Source organism: Papaver somniferum, chromosome 3, assembly GCF_003573695.1.
Source record: "Papaver somniferum cultivar HN1 chromosome 3, ASM357369v1, whole genome shotgun sequence".
Taxonomy (NCBI): domain Eukaryota; kingdom Viridiplantae; phylum Streptophyta; class Magnoliopsida; order Ranunculales; family Papaveraceae; genus Papaver; species Papaver somniferum.
Window position 1 is genome coordinate 182,569,670 of NC_039360.1, and position 19,261 is coordinate 182,588,930.

A 19,261-nucleotide genomic window follows, 5' to 3' on the forward strand; every position below is an offset into this window, starting at 1 on the left:
TGGCTATTAGATTAGGTTTGAGCAAGGTTTTATGCCGTGATACCTGGATGTGGGGTGCTATAAAAAAAATCAGTTCTTAATTCCATCCTGAAATGAACCGCACAAAGGCAAGGCAAGGCAATATCTGAGCTAACCAATGGGTCTACTGAATAAAACATGGTTCGTTGGATACAAACATATCACGATGAAACGCCGCCTTATCCAAAATACAAAATTAGTGAACACAATTTTTCATAAAAGTAGATTGTTTTCATCCATGGCGTTTGCCGTAATGGAGGAGAGGGAAAACCATGACGACCCTGACAATGAAGTTGTTTCCATCTGCACCTGTTCACGATACTTTCCTACGACACCAACAAATTCATCTCACTTCCCGCACTCAACGCCATCGCCGATTTGATTTCTCATTACAGGGTTCTTCCCCTATCTTCATTCCTTGCAGTTACTAAGAATGGTTAGGCAAATTGATGTGAAAGAAATGACATATCGAAACCCTTTACTGATATAATTTTTGTTTGATTTTTCAGTTTCACCATCAAATGATGATTCAAAAAATATAACTAGTACTATTAACATGGAAAGTTCATCAGAAGAAGAGGAAGTTCACAAAATTGTTGATGGCATGGATTTTGGTGAGCTTTGCAATGAGTTTGAATGTATTAGTAGTCCGTCTGTGGAATCTACTGCTAGACAATTAGCTCGTGATATTCTTGAGATGCGACAACGCAATCGTGCACTAGGAACCTTTTCAGTTTCTGTCAAATACAAGGTATCTTACTGCAACGGATTCTGAACTTTTTTTTTAATCTCAAAACTCTGGCACTCGACGAAAATATGAAACAGCTCTATGCTGCTATGTTTTGCGGAATGAATTTAAAGAGTAATATTTTATAACTAGACTAGAAAAAAAAATGCTCTATAAAGTTTTCTACATATTGTGAATTTGCAGGATCCAGTTAGATCGTTTACGGGCCGTGAGAAATATAAGAGACCGCTGTGGGTGACCGACGCGTTAGAGAAACCCTCGGTGGTAAGAAGGATTTCTTTTGTATTCCTTGGTGTCAGTGAAATGAGTGTCGTTCCTTAAACTTTAAAATGTACTCCTCGTAGTTAGATTAAGTTGCATGGGAAAACGACCAAACAAAGAAGCCGTGTAATCTGCTTCTTCGTCTAATTGACTGACAAGATAACAAGATAATGGGATCTAGCTTTTAGTTGTAGGAATCATCATAATACTTTTTTTATGCTTCTGCTAACAGACAGTGCAAGAAATGGTGATGCTGTCTACTAGCGTGTTGAATATCAGATGGACACTCAGAGGGAAGTCTAAATCTTTGAGTATAGGAGGAGATGTTATGGTAAAGGTGACATCTCGGTTTACTCTAAACCAGATAAGTGGCCAAGTGATAGAGCACGAAGAGCTTTGGGATTTGTCTGATTCATCCGCCATTGCTAAGGCTTTCTTTTGGAGTTCACGCCGGCTATATGCTACAGTTGAGGCTGCAAAAGATACCACTGAAAATCTTAAGAATAGTGCCAAGAGATTTTCACCGGAGAAAGAAAATGTGGAGATATATCCAGATCCTTCTGGTGATCCAGCAAAGGTAACTTCTTCAAGTGTTTTTATGGTCCATTATATTACATTGCATGAGAGATTCTATGTTCTTCGGTGCAAACTAATTTTCTTCACAAATAAACACTCTGCAGCTGGCATTAATGATATCTTTCTCTGATTGTTTCAGTTCTTTCAACAAGACGACGGTTTCCAAAGAGATGTATACCAGATTGGGCTGTTTCTAGCAGTAGTCTATTTGGTTGTACAGTTCTTGAAGACAACCCTGTGAAGGTACAATGCATCCTCACCACCAATCCCTTCACCTGTGACAAATTGTAATTATTGAAACATATTACTAAAGTATATGCAGCACATTTTTGTGTTATCCTATTTTTCTTCTCTCAGTCTCGGCCTCGCCCAGCTACAAAACATTCATTCTCCTCATTGTTGGTTTTCTCATCACAGTTTGTGCAGATATGCTTTTACTTTTTATTCCTGTTGTGTGGTCAAGTTCTAGTATCGCCTCTACTGTATTGCCCCTCGTCGTAAATAAACCGAACGGCAGTTCAGTACAAACACATTTGAACATCCATTTAACTGCAAAAACCTGGAATTAGGAGAAAGTGTTTGCACAAACTCGGGAAATTCAAGTAGCACTGAAATCCAAAAAATTAGATGGTCCCTTGCACAAGGTTACTATAAAGTCAATCGGATAATTCCATACATTTGTCAGTGTTCCAGAACAATGAACTGTTGGCAGATTAATATTTTGTTAGATCAGAATGCGAGGTCTATTTTGTTTTAATGACCATATCATATTGTTCTGGCTTTTGGCGCCTTTAATTTCGCTTCCGCAATTTGAGTTGCTCTCTTCTGATCTTCTCTAACTGAACCAACCCATCCCACCATGGTTCCAAAGATCTTTAGTTGAACTACTTCTGCTATACAATGTTGGGATACGCATGCAATAGGCAGAATGACAAATACAACAATTTCTATTTCTCATCATATTTCTAGTCAAACCTATCCAAATAAAACACTTGACGACATTACTACAAGTCCGAACAAAAAATTTCTTCCACTTTTAGGAAGAAATGACCCTGCTGCTGAAAAACTGACTCTCTGTTGCTGGCCCCTGCAATTAAACATCAGTGAAAAAAAAAGAATTATAATAGAATATAGCATGAGAGGTTATCAAAAAAAAAAAAAGTTGTACTACTGATTATGTTATGCACGTTGAACAACAGGGACATGAGTATAAGATTGAAGGAAGCCTTACTTTTGTAAATATGAGAGTAGACCACAATAGATGGTATTGTCGGGCAAAGGAAGCTCTGTTTTGGTGGTGACCTCTGGATTCACCACACTCACATACAGTTCCTGCCCAAGATACCATGAGTCGAGGTTTCCAGTACGTAGATTCCACATGCCAACATTGTCAAGAGAAACCAAAATTGCTGTCCAAGCACCAGGAAACACCTACACAAACGTTACGAACATTTAATATTAGTTTGATGTGTTGATGAAACAAATGTTAAGAATCACAACAGAATCAAGGATTAGTAAACCCAAAACGAGGTATGCAAGGGAGTACCTGTGTAGAACAACGAGCAACTCCATCCCACTTGTTATACGTGCCTCTGCTGTTATCTGACCAGATTCCGTAGTCCATACTATATTTCAAATGGAAATACTCAGAGGTCAGTTTTTTATTCAGGGGTAGTATATCTCAGGATAACATCCATGCAGTTTAAATAATAGTGATTACCCGACAACAAAGAAAGCGTATCCATCCATGTGGTAAGTCTGCACAGTTGTGTCATTATTTTGGAAAATTATTTCCATGAAACCTCTGTAAGTACCATTTATTACGGAGGTATCAAGTTTAGGAGGTCTGTTCATGAATCTATTTGGGAAATCAAGCTTGAAAACTCCGGGTACATCAAACTGCTGGGCAAGCTTTAGGGGAGTTGGAGGTGCAACATATGAAATGCCGTTCAAGGTAGTACGCCAGATCCCATTTATAAGCTCTGGGGGTCTGTTCAGCAATACGTATACATCTGTGACAGTAATATCTCCATACTTGAAAGATCCTTGTGGATTAGGACGAGCAGCACCAGCAGAGACATTCGTTCTGGAAATCAAGATACCTTTTCATGAGATTAAGAGATAGGAATACAGTAATATACCATCTAATGCAAGAGAACAAATACCCACCTGATAGATCTCGCTTGATTCATCGAGAAGTGACTGTCAAACTGATCATTAGGTGGGTCCGGAAGAGGACCCGAGACGGGGCCCTGGGAATTGGAATAGTGCAAGATAGCAACACCCGTGGCAGTTGTATTGGCAAAACGGGAACTCGCTACCATGTAATAATCAGTACTAGCATTTTGATCCATAGCTACCAGGAAAGAGTAAGACTGACCCACATGGATATCCATGTTTGAATAATTCTGTTGAACTGTATATGAACCTTCTGTTTCTACAAGGAGTAGATTATGGTTTTGAATTCTAAAATTTAAGCTTGTTGAGATGCCAACATTGTGTATACGAATCCGATATGTTTTACCTGTTTCACATAAGCAGCAACCTTAGACTACCGAGCTATACCAGTCGGATGCTAAATTTATAATTGATCATTTTAACAGTTGGAGTGACTTTAATATAACTACTTATGGTGAAATTTTTTACTTCAATGTAAGTTTGAAATTATCAGGATTGACCATCTGAATTCAAAGAAACAAATCTTGTTCATTCCAGAAATCATGCTTTCATGCTCCATGATAAGGCCAAAAGCACATAAGGTTCCCCTCATAGCCTTCCCATCTTTCATATCAATACAATCTCTCTCAGTTGACCTACACGAAAAGAACTCACTTGTTGATTCTAAATGCTAATGCTTAGAACATCTGTCTCAGTAAAGCTAGAGAAGATCTTTAGAGTAACACTTACCAAGAGGCTGCAAGAGGTGCAACTAATTGCATCTAATGGAGAAGTTTACAGAATATATACAGGGGATTTTTAGGGTGAATTGTTGATTGTCTAAGCAACTTATAGTATCATCATTTGTGGTTGCACATAAACCGTATATACATGAGCTAGGAAGTAAGGAAGAAGGATCTAGCACGATAAAACAAAAGTTGGTTCAGTATTTGGGCTTGTGCAGGTCAGCTAATGAGAAGTGTTATCTGATTCAATCTATTGTGAGAGAACTTACCTAAGAATACTAAGACATTGATGTTTAAACTATTAAGCAAAACGCATAGGAACGATCCAGTGTTTGTTGGTTTGAGACCGTAATATACCTGTAACTGGTTACTCAGCTTACCTGGATCAACATGTATCGTCTCAAAGGGGATTCCTGCAGGAACAAGTGAATCATTGTAGCGAAACGGACCTAATCCATTAAAGAGGATACCATCTGGGGATCCAAGGCTGATCCCGTTTTCAAGGTCTTCCCTAAGTTGCTGTTTTGTCACATTCAGTAAGCCACAAGGAAATTATCGAAGTTACGACTCACCCGGACACACACATAAGGGAAAGAATAACACACACGCAGACACACACCTTATGACTTTTGATATACCAATCGCTGATAAAGATAGTTAAATCTCCATCCGGTGACGCAAATGGAACTGGAATCACTTCTCTGTTGTTTATAATGATTCCTCCATAACCACCTGAAGCTTTTTGGAAATATAGGGAAGGGAAATAGAAGAAGCTTCCAATCTGATCCTTAACTTGAAAAGAATAAGTCCAGTTCCAACCAGCAGGAATAGGACAGTTTGTCCCTGAAACTCCATCTTGCCAAGAGTTTCTCCTTTGCTGTATTCCATCCCTACAACACCAAAAATAATGCAAATGAAAGGGGATGCAAATGTGGGCATGGTGTTTTTGATACAACATTACACATACATACCAGGTGAGAAGGAGTGGTTCATCCAAGTGATTCTTGACATTGACCACAACATTCCAGTTTGTGGTAGCATGGAGAAGTGGTCCAGGAAATTGCCCATTAATTCCAATCACCTGATAATCCATCTAATGGAATCAGTATAGACTCTAAAAATTCCTACTTTACTTAACACACCCACAGATAAAAAGGAAATGAGAAACAAAAACAACTGAAAACCTGTTGTTTTAAGTAACTCGTTAAACAAGAAGATACTAAATGGCATGTGAAAAGACAAATCTGAAAACCTTAGTACCTGTTGTTTAATTCCGAGTGGAGAAGCAGTGATGTAAGACACAGTGAACTCATAGAATACAAAAGGGTCTGCAGAGAAACCAACATCCCACAAGAAGAAGAAGAAGAAGAAAAGGAACAACAGGACACCCCCGAATGATCGATTCCTGCAACGAGACATTGGATCTCTCTCTCACACTCACTTACTCACTCTCTATCTGAGTTTTCTCAGTACTGGTAGCCTAGGTGCTGCGTCTTCCTTTGAATAATTGCTGAATGAAAGTAGATTTTTTGGTAGAGATAGATTTATAGATAGATTATCAAAAGAAAGAAACAAAGAAAGAGGAAAGTGGAAATCGGTTTCTCTTTTATTGAGCTGGAATTGCAGAAAACAATAGTACTGAGCACTAGTACAGTCAGTGTCTCTGACTCTCACTGCTGAACATTTTTGTTTCTGGATATTAAGTTTGATTTTGAACTAAATTAACTTGATTTCATTTTTGAATTTTTTGATTAGTGTTTTTAGCATTTTCATGACTCGCCACTCACTCACTATTCAGCATTGAGTCAGCAACTACTAGAAGTGCTTCCTAGTTCCTCCGCACATCATGAGACATGAAGTGACTCTAGTGTGGGTCGGCCACCGTCAGCGGCTGAACCAGAATTTATTTTTTCAGGAAAAAAAAAATTGTCAAAAAGAACAACCGTGAGGCCTATTCCCATGCACCATTTCAAAAAAAATGAGTTTGGCATGCCGTGTGGCATATCAAATGAGTTTTTCCACTATGGTAGATATGTCAAACTTGATTAAAAACATAGATTTAATTTTATTGAGCGGGACCTTCATGAATAAAAAATATATTTGTGTTTGTGTGGGGTATTTATAAAAGTTTTAGTATTATAATATATTCAGTGGGACCCTTTAAATATAAAAGTATATTAGAATAAAAAGTAGGAGAGAAGGAGAATTTATCTAGAATATAAAACAAATTGACCGGTAAAGAATTTGGTGCTGGCGAGTTTCGAACTCAGGTAACTGGTATCATCACCCAATGACTTTACCACTGTACTGTAGTGACCCCGGTTAAAAATTATATTAATAATTTTTAATGGTGGTAGTGATAGAAGCAGTGGGTGGTGGAAACAGTGGCGGGTATTTGTGAGTGGTGGAGGTGGTACTGGTGGTGGCAAAAATAGTGGTGGTGGAAGTTAGTGAATAGTAGTGGACAATAATAGTTTTGTGTCTTTACAAAATGGGCAACATTTTATTATGAGAGATGTAGTTGCCTATTTTTAACACAACTCGTAAGGACAAAACACTAATATTTTGAGGAGGATACTAAATCATATAAGACAATATGATCATGACCGACGTATCACCCAAATGGGATCCCAGATATTTATAGTACCCGATCGAATAAATCACGGTTTTTATTATTAAAATATATAAAATTGATTACATTTCCAGAATACAAAACAAAGTTTGGACAAATTAGGCTAGATAAAGAACGATGAAATTTATACTTGCAGAATATAAATCTACCGCTATAAATGATCATGTTTAATTAAATTTTAATAATAAATGTTCAATTGATATTTCATAATAAATGTTTCTTTAATTAATCAAATGAATATATTTTTGTTGATACATAATAAATTTATTTGATAATAACAATATCAGTAAGCACTAACGGTGGTTGTGATGGTGGGAAGTGGTGGGGATAATGGTGGTGGGTATTGGTGAGACTGGTGGAGTGTGACGATAATGTGGTGGTGGAAGAAGTAGTGGTAGTAGGGTGAGAAAAGGTGTCCTAATATAGGTAAATTATTTAGTCATCCTTGATTAATTTTTCTTCGTTTTGTTTTACTTTGATTTTAGTTTTCAAATTACTTTTTTTATTATTTTTTAAAAATAAAACAATTTTTAAAAGCCAGATTTTTCCAGAAAAGAAGATGTCATGATTTTAATATTTGCCGGGTAGGAGGGCAGGAAGAAAGATGAAACCTATAAAAAAAAATTGACCAAACACAAGGCTACGCGCGAATTAATTGTAATCGGTTCAGTTTCTCACATCTCTCTTTATTCCCTTTTTTTTGTCATGGTTTCTGTTTCTGTCTCCCATACATCTTGGGATTATGCAAGGCTACGCGTGAATTAATTGTAATTCAGTTTCTCACATCTCTCTTTATTTCCCTTTTTTGTCATGATTTCTGTTTTTGTCATTTCTCCCCAATTTCTTGTAATTATGCATGCTTGAGAAATAGTTCATGATAATAGGTAAAGAGACAAGAAAAGAAATGGATCAAGAATTAAATATTATTATAAATTTTAGGAAAACGAATAAACACAAATCTATGTAAATTGGGAACCCAACAGTTTATATCAAAGAGAAAAATTAAATTCTAATGTTAACAAATTTTGCAAGATTAATCTAATTGATTTTAAAGTAATTTTAGGTGTTTTTAGTTTTGTTACAAGTTTGGTTAATTACCTTTGATGATATTTTTTTGAAGTAGTGAACGAAGTAATGTTCTACTTCCCATAGGATTTTCTCTAACGATTAACTATGTTTGTCCCAAAGGGTTGTATGACTTACATACACAATATTAAAAGATTCGAGGATAAGGACATGTTTATTAACCAACACCTCAAAACATTTAGACCTGAATCGATCGGTTCGATTCTTCTGAGACAATTACGACATGTATGAATCGATGGATACATTTGAAACACATATCCTTACCCGTGCCCTTACGGCATGGGTTGTGACCTAGTATACATATAAAATTACTCGGAGATAAAGAGAATATCGCTGAAGATAGAGAATATAGCGATAAAATCTCTATCGCCCAGTAAAGCGATAGAATCTCTGGAAACTCTACCGTGTATGCCTATATGTTATTCCTGACATATAGGCATATGAGTTTCTCATATCCATAGTGGGTGCATATATCGCAAAACTTGATGTTTGCCATAGGCATAGGAATAGGCCTAAATTCTTTAATTCCGACACTAAATTATTTTTCTCTATGAATTAAAGCTATTTATTAATGTTATATTTGAATGATAGAAATTTTTTTATCCGTATATGGGTTCAAACATATCGGTGGATTATATCATGGATACAGTAATTTAGAATTGTTGAGCAAAAATTTAAACTAAGGGTAACTCTTAGACCAAGCACCATGGTTGTGCGTTTCCTTAGCTATAGCTGATGTTGTACATCCCTCGCAGCTTGAAGGCGTACCATAGAAGCTACCCTTTCTTTTCATGTTTCCTTTTTTCTTTTTTTTTACGTAATTCTTTTCCTAGGTCTATTATTAGTTTAGGTATTCTATTCCTAGTTAAATTCTTAATTTAGCTATTTTAGAATAAAAAGTAGGAGAGAAGGAGAATTTATATATATATATATATATACGGTCCGCGAGTTATAACTCCAGAGGTGTCACCATCCTTCCAAAAAAACCCATCAAAACAAAAGTAACACAAAAAACCCATCAAAACAAAATTAACACAAAAACCCCAAATTTGAATGTTGGTTTCATCAAATTTTATTTTGGTTTCGTCAAATTTTACGATGAAACCAAAATAATATTTGATGAAACCAACATTTAAATTTGGGGTTTTTGTATCAATTTTTAAAAATTTGGGGTTTTTGTATCAATTTTGTTTACGATGGAGTTTTAATGGATCCCAACATTTGAGTGGGGTTTTTGTACCACAAGTTTGGTCACCTTGGATTTTTCTGACTAGTTTTGTATATATATATATATATATATATATATATATAAAATTACTCGGAGATAAAGAGAATTCGTTGGAGATAAAGAGAATATCGCCAGCGATAAAATCTCTATCGCTCAGCAAATTCTATCGCTCCCTGGAAACTCTATCGTGTATGCCTATATGTTATTCCTGACATATAGGCATATGAGTTTGGCAGTTTGGCATATCCATAGTGGGTGCATATATGGCAAAACTTGATGTTTGCCATATGCGTAGGAATAGGCCTAAATTCTTTAATTCGGACACAAAATTATTTTTCTCTAAGGATTTCACCTATTTGTTAATGTTATATTTGAATGATAGAAATTTTTTTATCCGTATATGGGTTCAAACATATCGATGGATTATATTATGGATACAGTAATTTAGAATTGTTGAGCAAAAATTTAAACTAAGGGTAACTCTTAGACCAAGCACCATGGTCGTGCGTTTCCTTGGCTATAGTTGATGCAGTGCATCCCTGGCAGCTTGAAGGCGGACCATAGAAGCTACCCTTTCTTTTCATTTTTTTTTTTTTACGTTATTCTTTTCCTAGGTCTATTATTAGTTTAGGTAATATATTCCTAGTTAAATTCTTAATTTAGATATCTTAAGGCTATATATACGGGCAGAGTTTGGTTTTATCATCACTTTAATCTTCTTTTTCACAACTCAGTTTCTCTTCTCAACTTTGGAATCTCCGTATCCCCTTCTTCTTAATCGTTTTACACTAATAGCTTAATTGAAGCTAAGTGAAATGTGTATGAAAGTGCACCTCAGGCCAAGTACAATGGTTGTGCATTACCGTTAACTATAGCATAATTGAAGCAGTGAAATGTGTATGAAGGTGTACCTCACTATAAGTGGTGGTGGTAGTAGGGGAACGCTTAGCTAAACCACGCAGAAACTGAATTTCCGTGCAAATAGTGCAAAACGGTAACTCGGTTTCTGTTGTGTTTTTTTTTCCAATTTTTTCCCATTGGATTTAGATAAGTACTTGTTATAGATTAAAAGATAATTAAGTGGAAAGAAAATGAGATATAATAGCAAAAACAAAGAGTTTTAGTAAATAAAAAGAGTGAAAAAGAGAAGTATTAGTGTAAAAGAATGAAAACCAAAAACGGATACTCAGTATTGCACGGAAACTCAGTTTTTGTAAAGTAACTTTTCAAAAGTTTCGTGTCCCATCCCTTAGCTTAAGAAAGCATCAGATCTGATCAACTTTTAAGAGTAGCGAAGCAAAGAGAAGTGAATTCGTCACATTAAAGTGAAGCAAAGGACCATAGTAGTTGGATTTTGCTACAATTAAGCTATAACGAAACGAAATCCAACACCATTCTGCTTGGCCTCGCAGAAACCCAGTTTCTAGCTTCCATGTTTTTTCCAAATTTTTTTCGTTGGATCTAGATAAGTATTTGTTAGTGGTTAAAAGATAATCGAGAGAAGAAAAATGAGATACAATAGGAAACGAAAACTCAGTTTCTGTTTTTTTTCCAAAAATTTTTCCTTTGGATTTAAATAAGTACTTCTTATAGAAATATAATTAAGATGAAACAATATAATAGGAAAAGTAAAGAGTTTTAGTAAATAAAAAGAGTGAAAAAGAGAAATATTAGTATAACAGAATGAAAACCCAAAATGGATACTCAGTATTGGCATGGAAACTCAGTTTCTGTAAAGTAACTTTGTAAAAGTTTTCGTATCCCATTCCTTAGCTTAAGCCAGCATCAGATCTGGTCAACTCTTAAGAGTAGCGAAGCGAATAGAAGGGAATTCGTCACATTAAAGCGAAGCAAAGGACCATAGAAGTTGGATTTCGCTACAATTAAGCTATAACGAAGCGAAATCCACACAATTGTGCTTGGCCTCACTATGGGTGGGGGGCATCGCTAGCTTAACCACAAGGAAACTCAGTTTTTAGTTTCCGTTTTCCCAACAACAAAAAAATCCGTTGGGTTTTGATAAGTATTTGTTATGGGTGAAAAGATAATCGAGAGAAAAAAATGAGATATAATAGGAAAAAAGAGTTGTTAGTAAATAAAAATAGTGAAAATAGAAGTATTTGTGTAAAAGAGTGAAAACCAAAAACGGGCACTGAATATCCATTAAATAGTGCACGGAAACACAGTTTCCATATAGTAACTTTTCAAACGGAAGTGAGTTTCCATGTCTCATCCCTTAGCTTAAGTCAGCATCAGATCTGATCAACTCTTTAGAATAGCAAAAGGGAATTCGCCAGATTAAAGCAAAGGACCCAAAGTCGAAAAATTGATAAACAAATCTGTCTCACACGGAAAAGTCTATTGGAATAGATAAATCTGTCTCCCACAGAAATACCTACGAGTTTTGTTCCGTCTTTGAACAATCAAGGTGCACGGGAACCAATTGATAAACCGGACTTATATTCCCGAAGAACAGCCTAGTATTATCAATCACCTCACAATAGTCTTAATCGTATGGTAGCGAAACAAAATATTGTGGAATCACAAACGATGAGACGAAGATGTTTGTGACTACATTTAATCTTACCTATCGGACATAAATCTCAAGAAAATCTTAGCAAAGATAATACTCAAACATCATAGTAGAAGTAAGATCAGAACACGCAACTACAGAGAAAATAGTTGGGTCTGGCTTCACAATCCCAATGAAGTCTTCAATTCGTTAACCTACAGGTTTTCGTGAAAAACCTAAGGTTAAAGGAGAATCGACTCTAGTCGAACTAGTATCACACAGGAGGTGTGGGGATTAGGTTTTCCAGTTGCTAGAGTTCTCCTTTATATAGTTTTCAAATCAGGGTTTGCAATCAATGTTACCTTGGTAACAAAGAATTCAATATTCACCGTTAGATGAAAACCTGATTAGATTCAACCTAATATCTTTCAACCGTTAGATCGAACTTAGATTGTTATACACAAATGAAATGTACCCTCATTTATGTTTATGTAACCGTACCTAAACGTGTACACCATGTTGGCTCAACAGTAGTTAACCGAGGTTAGCTATATGAACACTCTTATATCAACCTTATTCATCTTAACCATAACTAGTTCAAATGAACCAAATGAAACTAGTTAAAGAATTGTTCAATTGCTATATTCTCATAGAAGTGTACAAGAACACAATTGAAGCAAAATCAGTTTGATTCACTCGAATCAATTCATGAACATTATAGTCACGGTTTGCAAAGAATGCATTCTTTATTATATAAAAGTATTTGTTCATGTCACAACCGATTTTAGAACTTTAACCACTCAAGTATGCAAACGGGTACGCATACTTGAATAGCCGCACCAAGTTTGGTTTTCGCCAGTATGCAAACGGGTACACATACCTCCAAATCCACCAGAATTTTCTGGACATGAACCTCACGCCAGTATGCGTACGGGTACACGTACTTAGGTTCCCGGACTTCCCAAACCAACAGGTACGCATACGGGTATGCATACTATGGTTCCCGGACATGGATCACATATATGCAAGAGTGCGTAACATGTCTATAATCCAATGTTGGTTAAGTGTTCTAAACTCTATTTCAATCATTGAAAATTTCTTAGAGGATGACAATAGCCGTTTTCACACACTTTAACATCAAAGCAATTTTCAAGTTACTGAAATAATCATGATAACAAAACATTCCAAGTCTACACCAAATTATTGTATTACACAAACCATGTAAGATGTTACTCGGGGATTTTTCACATGATCATCTTTTGACTTTCGTCAAGAATATAAGATGAACTTGGTTGAAGCGAAATCTTACCAACACATATTTCGAAAAATATGTAAGCGAGTTAAATTTAGCTCGAAATCTCAAATGTGCATAATCGAAAACTATAGCAATACGACTTTTGTCTCAATATAGGAGATAAAGTAGAAATAAACTTTCCAAGTGATAGATGAGTTTTAGTCTCCACATACCTTTTGTTGATGAAGTTCCACAATCTCTCCTTAGTAGTTCTTCGTCTTCAATTGATGAACGTCGTGAAGTCTAATGCTCAACTACATAATCTATCCTAGTCCAAGACATTACTATAAGTAGACTAGAAATCAAGACTTATAGTTTTGATCACTAAATTGACAAACAAGCTTGAGATAGCAAAGCTTGCGAGTTCGACCGAGCAGTACTCTAACAATCTCCCCCTTTGTCAATTTTAGTGACAAAACTATCAATACATATGGATTACAAAATAAATAAATTTTGTAGCTTATCATCCAAATGCTTGATCTCTTTGGTACTTCAACATTACTCGAAATCTTCGTGACTTCCAAGTACTCCAATGATTCCAAACATGTTCAACTCAGCATCATAGTTTTTGAAAATCCGTAGCTATAACAATGAGAAAACAGTTGCTCTCAATCATTGTTAGTTATACAATGTCATACTATCATTAAACAGCATCAAAGTCCAATTGCATCACAACTTTGACAACAATACTTTGGTGATATGTATCACTCCCCCTTAGTCAATACTTCATCTCACAATGAAAACCACTCCCCTTTACATAATGATTCGTAAACTATATATATTTGTACTATGAACTACACATTAATTCTCCCCCTTTTTGTCAATATAAATTGGCAAAGGTATGAAAACTAGTGAGATCTTCATGAAATTTTCATAGAGATACTTCATGACCAAAAGAGAATAACATATCAACTTGTTTAGATGCCATCATCTAGTCGAAACTAAATGCATTCATCAAGGAGTTTATAAAAATACAAGATAACCCCTACAATATTCCACAGGCGCACTCCCCAAAAAGATTTGGCAATTAAGCACAAGTTCAATTAAGAACTCTCCCCCATAAAATGTCATTTTCGAAAGAAAAACAAGAGCAACCTTACTTTCACAAGAAAAGAAGGATTTCTTTGGACATTATCAAATCACAAGAAACATGAAATTTGTATCCAAAAATCTCAATTGAATTAACTACAAGGAAAATGATCAATTCAATTGGTCATGCTCAACATAAGAGAAATTACGGATCAACACAGTACATACACAAAGATGTGGATCATGGAAAGACCAATACTGCATAATAATCAAAGATTCATTCTATTTTTCATCATTATTTGCACAATGACATATAATAAACTTAATCTTTGAAAACAAAAGCTCATCTTTTCTTCCATCAATATTTGCATAATGACATAAAATGCTTAACTTTTGAGTCAAAAGTTCATTCTATCTTTTATCAATACTTTCATATCGACATATAATAGAGTTAACTTTTGAACAAATATGGGACAATCAAGTTTCACAGACGTAAACAACATATCCCATAACAATTTGCAGTATATAAAATCATAAATATTAATACTGCAAAAATCATCTTCAAAATAAACTTTAGAATTTAAATAAATAAATCTAAAAACATTGCAAGATGAAAACGTTTGCAATAGTTATGTGTGTGAATACCAATATGCTGTGGAGCACGTGTCATGATCTTAGTGGCCAAATATATACCTAACTGTATAGATTTCGCTAAACAGAGAAGCCTGAGTAACAAGGGATACCTCCACAGATCTACTTTATCTCATCCCAAGAAAGAAGGCGTGAACGTTCAAGATAAGGAAGGAAAAATCCTAGTCTATATAGAGTCAGCTGGCGAGGGGACATAGGTAGATGAAGCATCCAATCAGCATTAAATGCTCAAATCTCTTATCTACACGCATGAATCTAGGCACGTGGAGAGAGAAAGCGTGGCAGAACCCGATTGGCGGAAGCTGGCGGTGAACGAAGGTGCAACCTGTACTAAGGTTGGGTAGTTCCCGAAGGAACGTGGGCCAGCTGAGCTGGCGAAATATAACTGGAGAAAGTACGCGGTGGACGAAGGTACCATTGGTACGAAAGGTATATCAGCAGATGATGGACCCAGAGGCAACAAAGATATACCTGGAGCAAGAGGGGCTATAAATATCAAGTTTCACCAACAAACTAAGAGCATTCAATATCTAGGAGAGAAGATCTAGTCTTAAGCTTATACCTCTTTAATGTTTAGAACTTAAGTATTTACTTCCACTTGAGTTCTCTCTATTACTTTGCAAAGCATTTAAGATCTTTGTAACCATCACAACTTAATACAAAAACAAGCACTCATTACCCCGTGGATGTAGACAAATGTCGAACCACGTAAATCTCTTGTGTCTCATGATAACTTAGAAGCTTTTATATTATACTTGTGTTCTTCGTTGTTATTGTGATCTTAGATATCATTTATTACTTGGAAATATCGGTTCAACAAAGGCATCAATACTACTTAGTATCAGATCCTCGGAGCTGTATACATTACGTAGACTACGGGAAAATGAGTAGTCACAGTTTGGCGCCCATCGTGTTTTGCTCACGAACCTGAGTTTAGGCACATTTTTACATTTTACTTATACATCTTCTGAAACGAAGGGATCTGCGTTTCACCGATGAATCTCACTCTCTAGTGATTCGTTCATCCATTATTAGTGTATGTTTTTGAGTTCATTGCCTCTAAAAACGTGCCTCATTACAGATCCACAACAAATCTTTCAAAAAACATACTCACAAAACGCCAAAATGTTTGTTTTATACTAAAACAACCTTTCTTAAACAAAACGCATCTTAGATCTGAGAACCTTTGACTGACAGAAGAATCTCAGTAAAATTTTAAGGATAAAAGATCTTCCAACGCATTTAATAGCCTTGCTTTTCGAAAGATCTGACACCCCCTTTTTCATTGGTTTTAGACATTTTAAGGTTGTATTTTCCAAGGATGTCATAAGCATTTAATACCCGTCTGTCAAAAACATTATTTCAGTCCTTTTTCTGAAAAGGCTGCTTAACAGTCTTCTGTGTCAGAGAATTAATAGCTACTTTTAACATAGGTACCCAAGTAGCAGACTTCTTCGATTTTTCTGTAACCGCAAGATAACCAAAGCCGAAGGCATGCAGAAACCAACTGATGTACCAACAAGCTCACGACCAGCTATCACAAGAGGGAGATCCCAAAATCCGTCTCAAGCAAACCAATGGAATGAAGCGGAGGACGGACAAAGCGAAATAGCAAGAAGAACAGTTGCTAACAAATCGCCTATTCCTGCTGAAGGGATGGGGAAAACATCAGGAGCTCAACCAATATACGACATGCCATTACCGGAGCATGCTACAGCTACGAATCCCACCTGCGGCCAACACATGGTTACCCAGAACCTTAGCTCCTACGGGGCGAGGGTTGGGAAACCTAACTCCAATTTGGATAGATCCATACGCGTCAATTATAGAGGAAGGAGTGGAAAACTCTGAAGATCCAGCAGACAACACTCCTCAGGGGGGTGGAGCCCACAACGAAGACCAAATGGCGGCACAAATAGCAGCTTTGTTACTCCGTAACAAGAAAAACGAAGATGCAATGCACGAGATGGCCCAAGAGAACCAGAACCTCAAAGGTATGTTAGACATACAAGTCGAAGGTTCCCAAACTCACCCTCCACAACCGAGGCGTGAAAATGGGGCTATCTCAGGAAGACGAAGGGTGGATCTCAACCCACCAAAGGCGAATCAGCCTAAGGAAGCAAGGAGAGCGCACCATGATCCAGATGAAACGGATTCAACATACAAGCCCTCTCAAACCTACTACGACGAAGCATTTTCCAAAGATGCTCACAATGTGAACATGGTCATGGAGCAAATGGAGAAAATGCGGAAGGAGATCCAAGGCCTAAAAACTGGCCACGCAGGCGCAAGACTAGAAGAAGTACTACAGGAGGCAACCACGTCACCACTATCCTTTCGCATTTTGAGGGAAACCATCCCTCCGAAATGCCCGGTACCTACGTTCCAAGCATACAACGGTACCTCAGATCCCGCAGCCCACCTACGGTATTACACTCGTGTCCTTGCCCATTGGGAAAAAACGAGGTGGTACTTTGTAGGTACTTCCCAGCAAGCTTGACGGGATCAGCACTGGCCTGGTATGACAACTTACCAGCAAACTCAATTGACTCCTTCGAGCAATTATCTACGGTGTTTTTGGAGACATACATGTACAACAAATCAACAAAGGCGGGGTTAGATAGGCTATTTGCTTTAGCTATCGGTCCCCGGGAGACGCTGATGCAGTACACAGACAGGTGGCAAAAGACATGCCAAGCAATTGGAAAAGTCAATCCAGAAATTAGCATAAATTGCTATAAGTACGGACTTGATAGAACCTCAGCCATCTTCGTGGAGCTTCACAACAGAGCCCTCGATTCCGAAGGCGAGCTCAGGGTTGTCCAGGACCGTTACATCAGACTCGAAGAAATCCAGAAGGACAACCCCAGGGCACAAGCAAAGGCAACAACGGCTCCGCAACGAACTAACTCTCTGGAACCAATTCCGGAGGTATCTAAGCGACAAAACGAAGCCGGGGGCAGAACCAATTCTCGAGACAAGCGATCCAAGCACGGAGATGGAAAACGAGGCAAAGGAAGAGAAGAATTTATGGATAAGGTCTACACAAAGAAACACAACTTTCTCTCACATCCTAAGCAAGGAGGGAGCAAAGCCAGGCTTTCCTTACCCTAATACTAGGGGAAAGCAGCCAGAAAAGACAAAGGAGTCTAAGGAGTACTGTGCGTACCACCAATACTACGGACATACTACTGATACATGCTACCACCTGCGCAACGTGATCCAAAGATTCATCGACGAAGGCAAATTCATGGAGTACGTACAACTGCAGCCAGCGGAGACTGAGGAGATCCCAAAGAAAAGGGTAGAACTACCTCAGGATGGAAATACATCAACATGATCACCTTCTCCAGCGGAGGTCAAGAAGAAATGCTCGAAGATATCCTCGAGTTAGCTCGAAACAGAAAGAAGATTGAATCCCATGAAGTGTTCAAGCTAAGTGGACCACCCACTAGCACTTGGGAGGACTGGATGGCCACGCCATTAACCTTTTCAACAAAGGACGTCAACCAGGAGGTTGAAATGCACAACGATCCACTAGTGATCACTCTTCCAATACATGGATGGAACGTTACGAAGGTCCTTGTGGATGGGGGCAGTTCGTTAAATGTGTTATTTTACGAACCCTACCTACGCATGGGTTTGACATCAGAACAAATGGATTCTTCCACTTGCACAATATATGGTTTTAATGGAGCAGTCTCAAGACCGAAGGGAGAAATCGTCTTGCAGGTACACGCAGGACCCTTAGTAACCAGTACACGCTTCTGTGTGGTGGACGCACCTTCGCCCTACAACGTAATCATGGGCAGACTATGGGTCCATCGACTGCGAGGAACACTTCGACGTATCACCAGTACCTACGCTTTCCTACACCTATGGGTGAAATGGAAATCAAAGGCGACCAGCAAGACGCAAGGCTATGCAATCTAGCGGAAATCAGACTCAACGAAGAAAGAACTGCTACTCAACAGCATGAAAGAAAGAGACGTAAGGCAAATACCAAGGAAGTACAGGACGCAGCCTCCTCAGTACCCAAAGCCGTCTCAGACCCGGAGACAAGCACCTCCGCCACTCCAGGCGCAGATGTCTCCGCCAAATGACAATTACAGAAAAGCACTCCTCAAATCTGCTCACCGGTAGAACCAACAAAGAAAATCAACATCGGAGGCGAGGCAGAACCAAAGATGCTCAACATCGGAACTTTGCTTGATGAAGAAGAGGAGATGCAACTACAAAGGCTACTAAAAGAATACGCAGATGTCTTCGCATGGTCAATGGAAGACATGCCGGGAATCGATCCGAATTTGGTCTCACACCACC

General features: G+C 37.6%; 2 protein-coding genes across 2 annotated transcripts; one reads left to right on the plus strand and one right to left on the minus strand.

Annotated features, from left to right (window-relative positions):
- The first annotated feature begins 254 nt into the window (after positions 1-254).
- Positions 255-2,047, plus strand: LOC113358219. The gene is made up of 5 exons (XM_026601757.1): positions 255-414; positions 528-769; positions 950-1,030; positions 1,260-1,604; positions 1,743-2,047. The coding sequence occupies exons 1-5, from the start codon at positions 291-293 to the stop codon at positions 1,842-1,844; spliced, it is 894 nt and encodes a 297-aa protein (XP_026457542.1). The 5' UTR covers positions 255-290; the 3' UTR covers positions 1,845-2,047.
- A 161-nt stretch (positions 2,048-2,208) lies between these two features.
- LOC113358218 (monocopper oxidase-like protein SKU5) lies at positions 2,209-6,270 on the minus strand. The gene is made up of 9 exons (XM_026601756.1): positions 5,767-6,270; positions 5,478-5,587; positions 5,126-5,396; positions 4,887-5,025; positions 3,773-4,127; positions 3,324-3,689; positions 3,150-3,228; positions 2,835-3,034; positions 2,209-2,690 (listed from the first exon to the last, which is right to left on the minus strand). The coding sequence occupies exons 1-9, from the start codon at positions 5,923-5,925 to the stop codon at positions 2,579-2,581; spliced, it is 1,791 nt and encodes a 596-aa protein (XP_026457541.1). The 5' UTR covers positions 5,926-6,270; the 3' UTR covers positions 2,209-2,578.
- Between the last annotated feature and the right edge of the window lie 12,991 nt (positions 6,271-19,261).

What these genes read in the sequence shown, in the direction of transcription:
- LOC113358219 (XM_026601757.1), top strand. Translation starts at nt 291, where the DNA reads ATGACGACCCTGACAATGAAGTTGTTTCCATCTGCACCTGTTCACGAT. An exon ending in ATTTGATTTCTCATTACAGG is followed by an intron (nt 415 to 527) that starts GTTCTTCCCCTA and finishes TTGATTTTTCAG; the next exon opens with TTTCACCATCAAATGATGAT. An exon ending in CGTTAGAGAAACCCTCGGTG is followed by an intron (nt 1,031 to 1,259) that starts GTAAGAAGGATT and finishes TTCTGCTAACAG; the next exon opens with ACAGTGCAAGAAATGGTGAT.
- LOC113358218 (XM_026601756.1), bottom strand. Translation starts at nt 5,925, where the DNA reads ATGTCTCGTTGCAGGAATCGATCATTCGGGGGTGTCCTGTTGTTCCTT. An exon ending in GACGATACATGTTGATCCAG is followed by an intron (nt 4,128 to 4,886) that starts GTAAGCTGAGTA and finishes TATGTGAAACAG; the next exon opens with GTAAAACATATCGGATTCGT. An exon ending in TTGCTCGTTGTTCTACACAG is followed by an intron (nt 3,035 to 3,149) that starts GTACTCCCTTGC and finishes ACGTTTGTGTAG; the next exon opens with GTGTTTCCTGGTGCTTGGAC.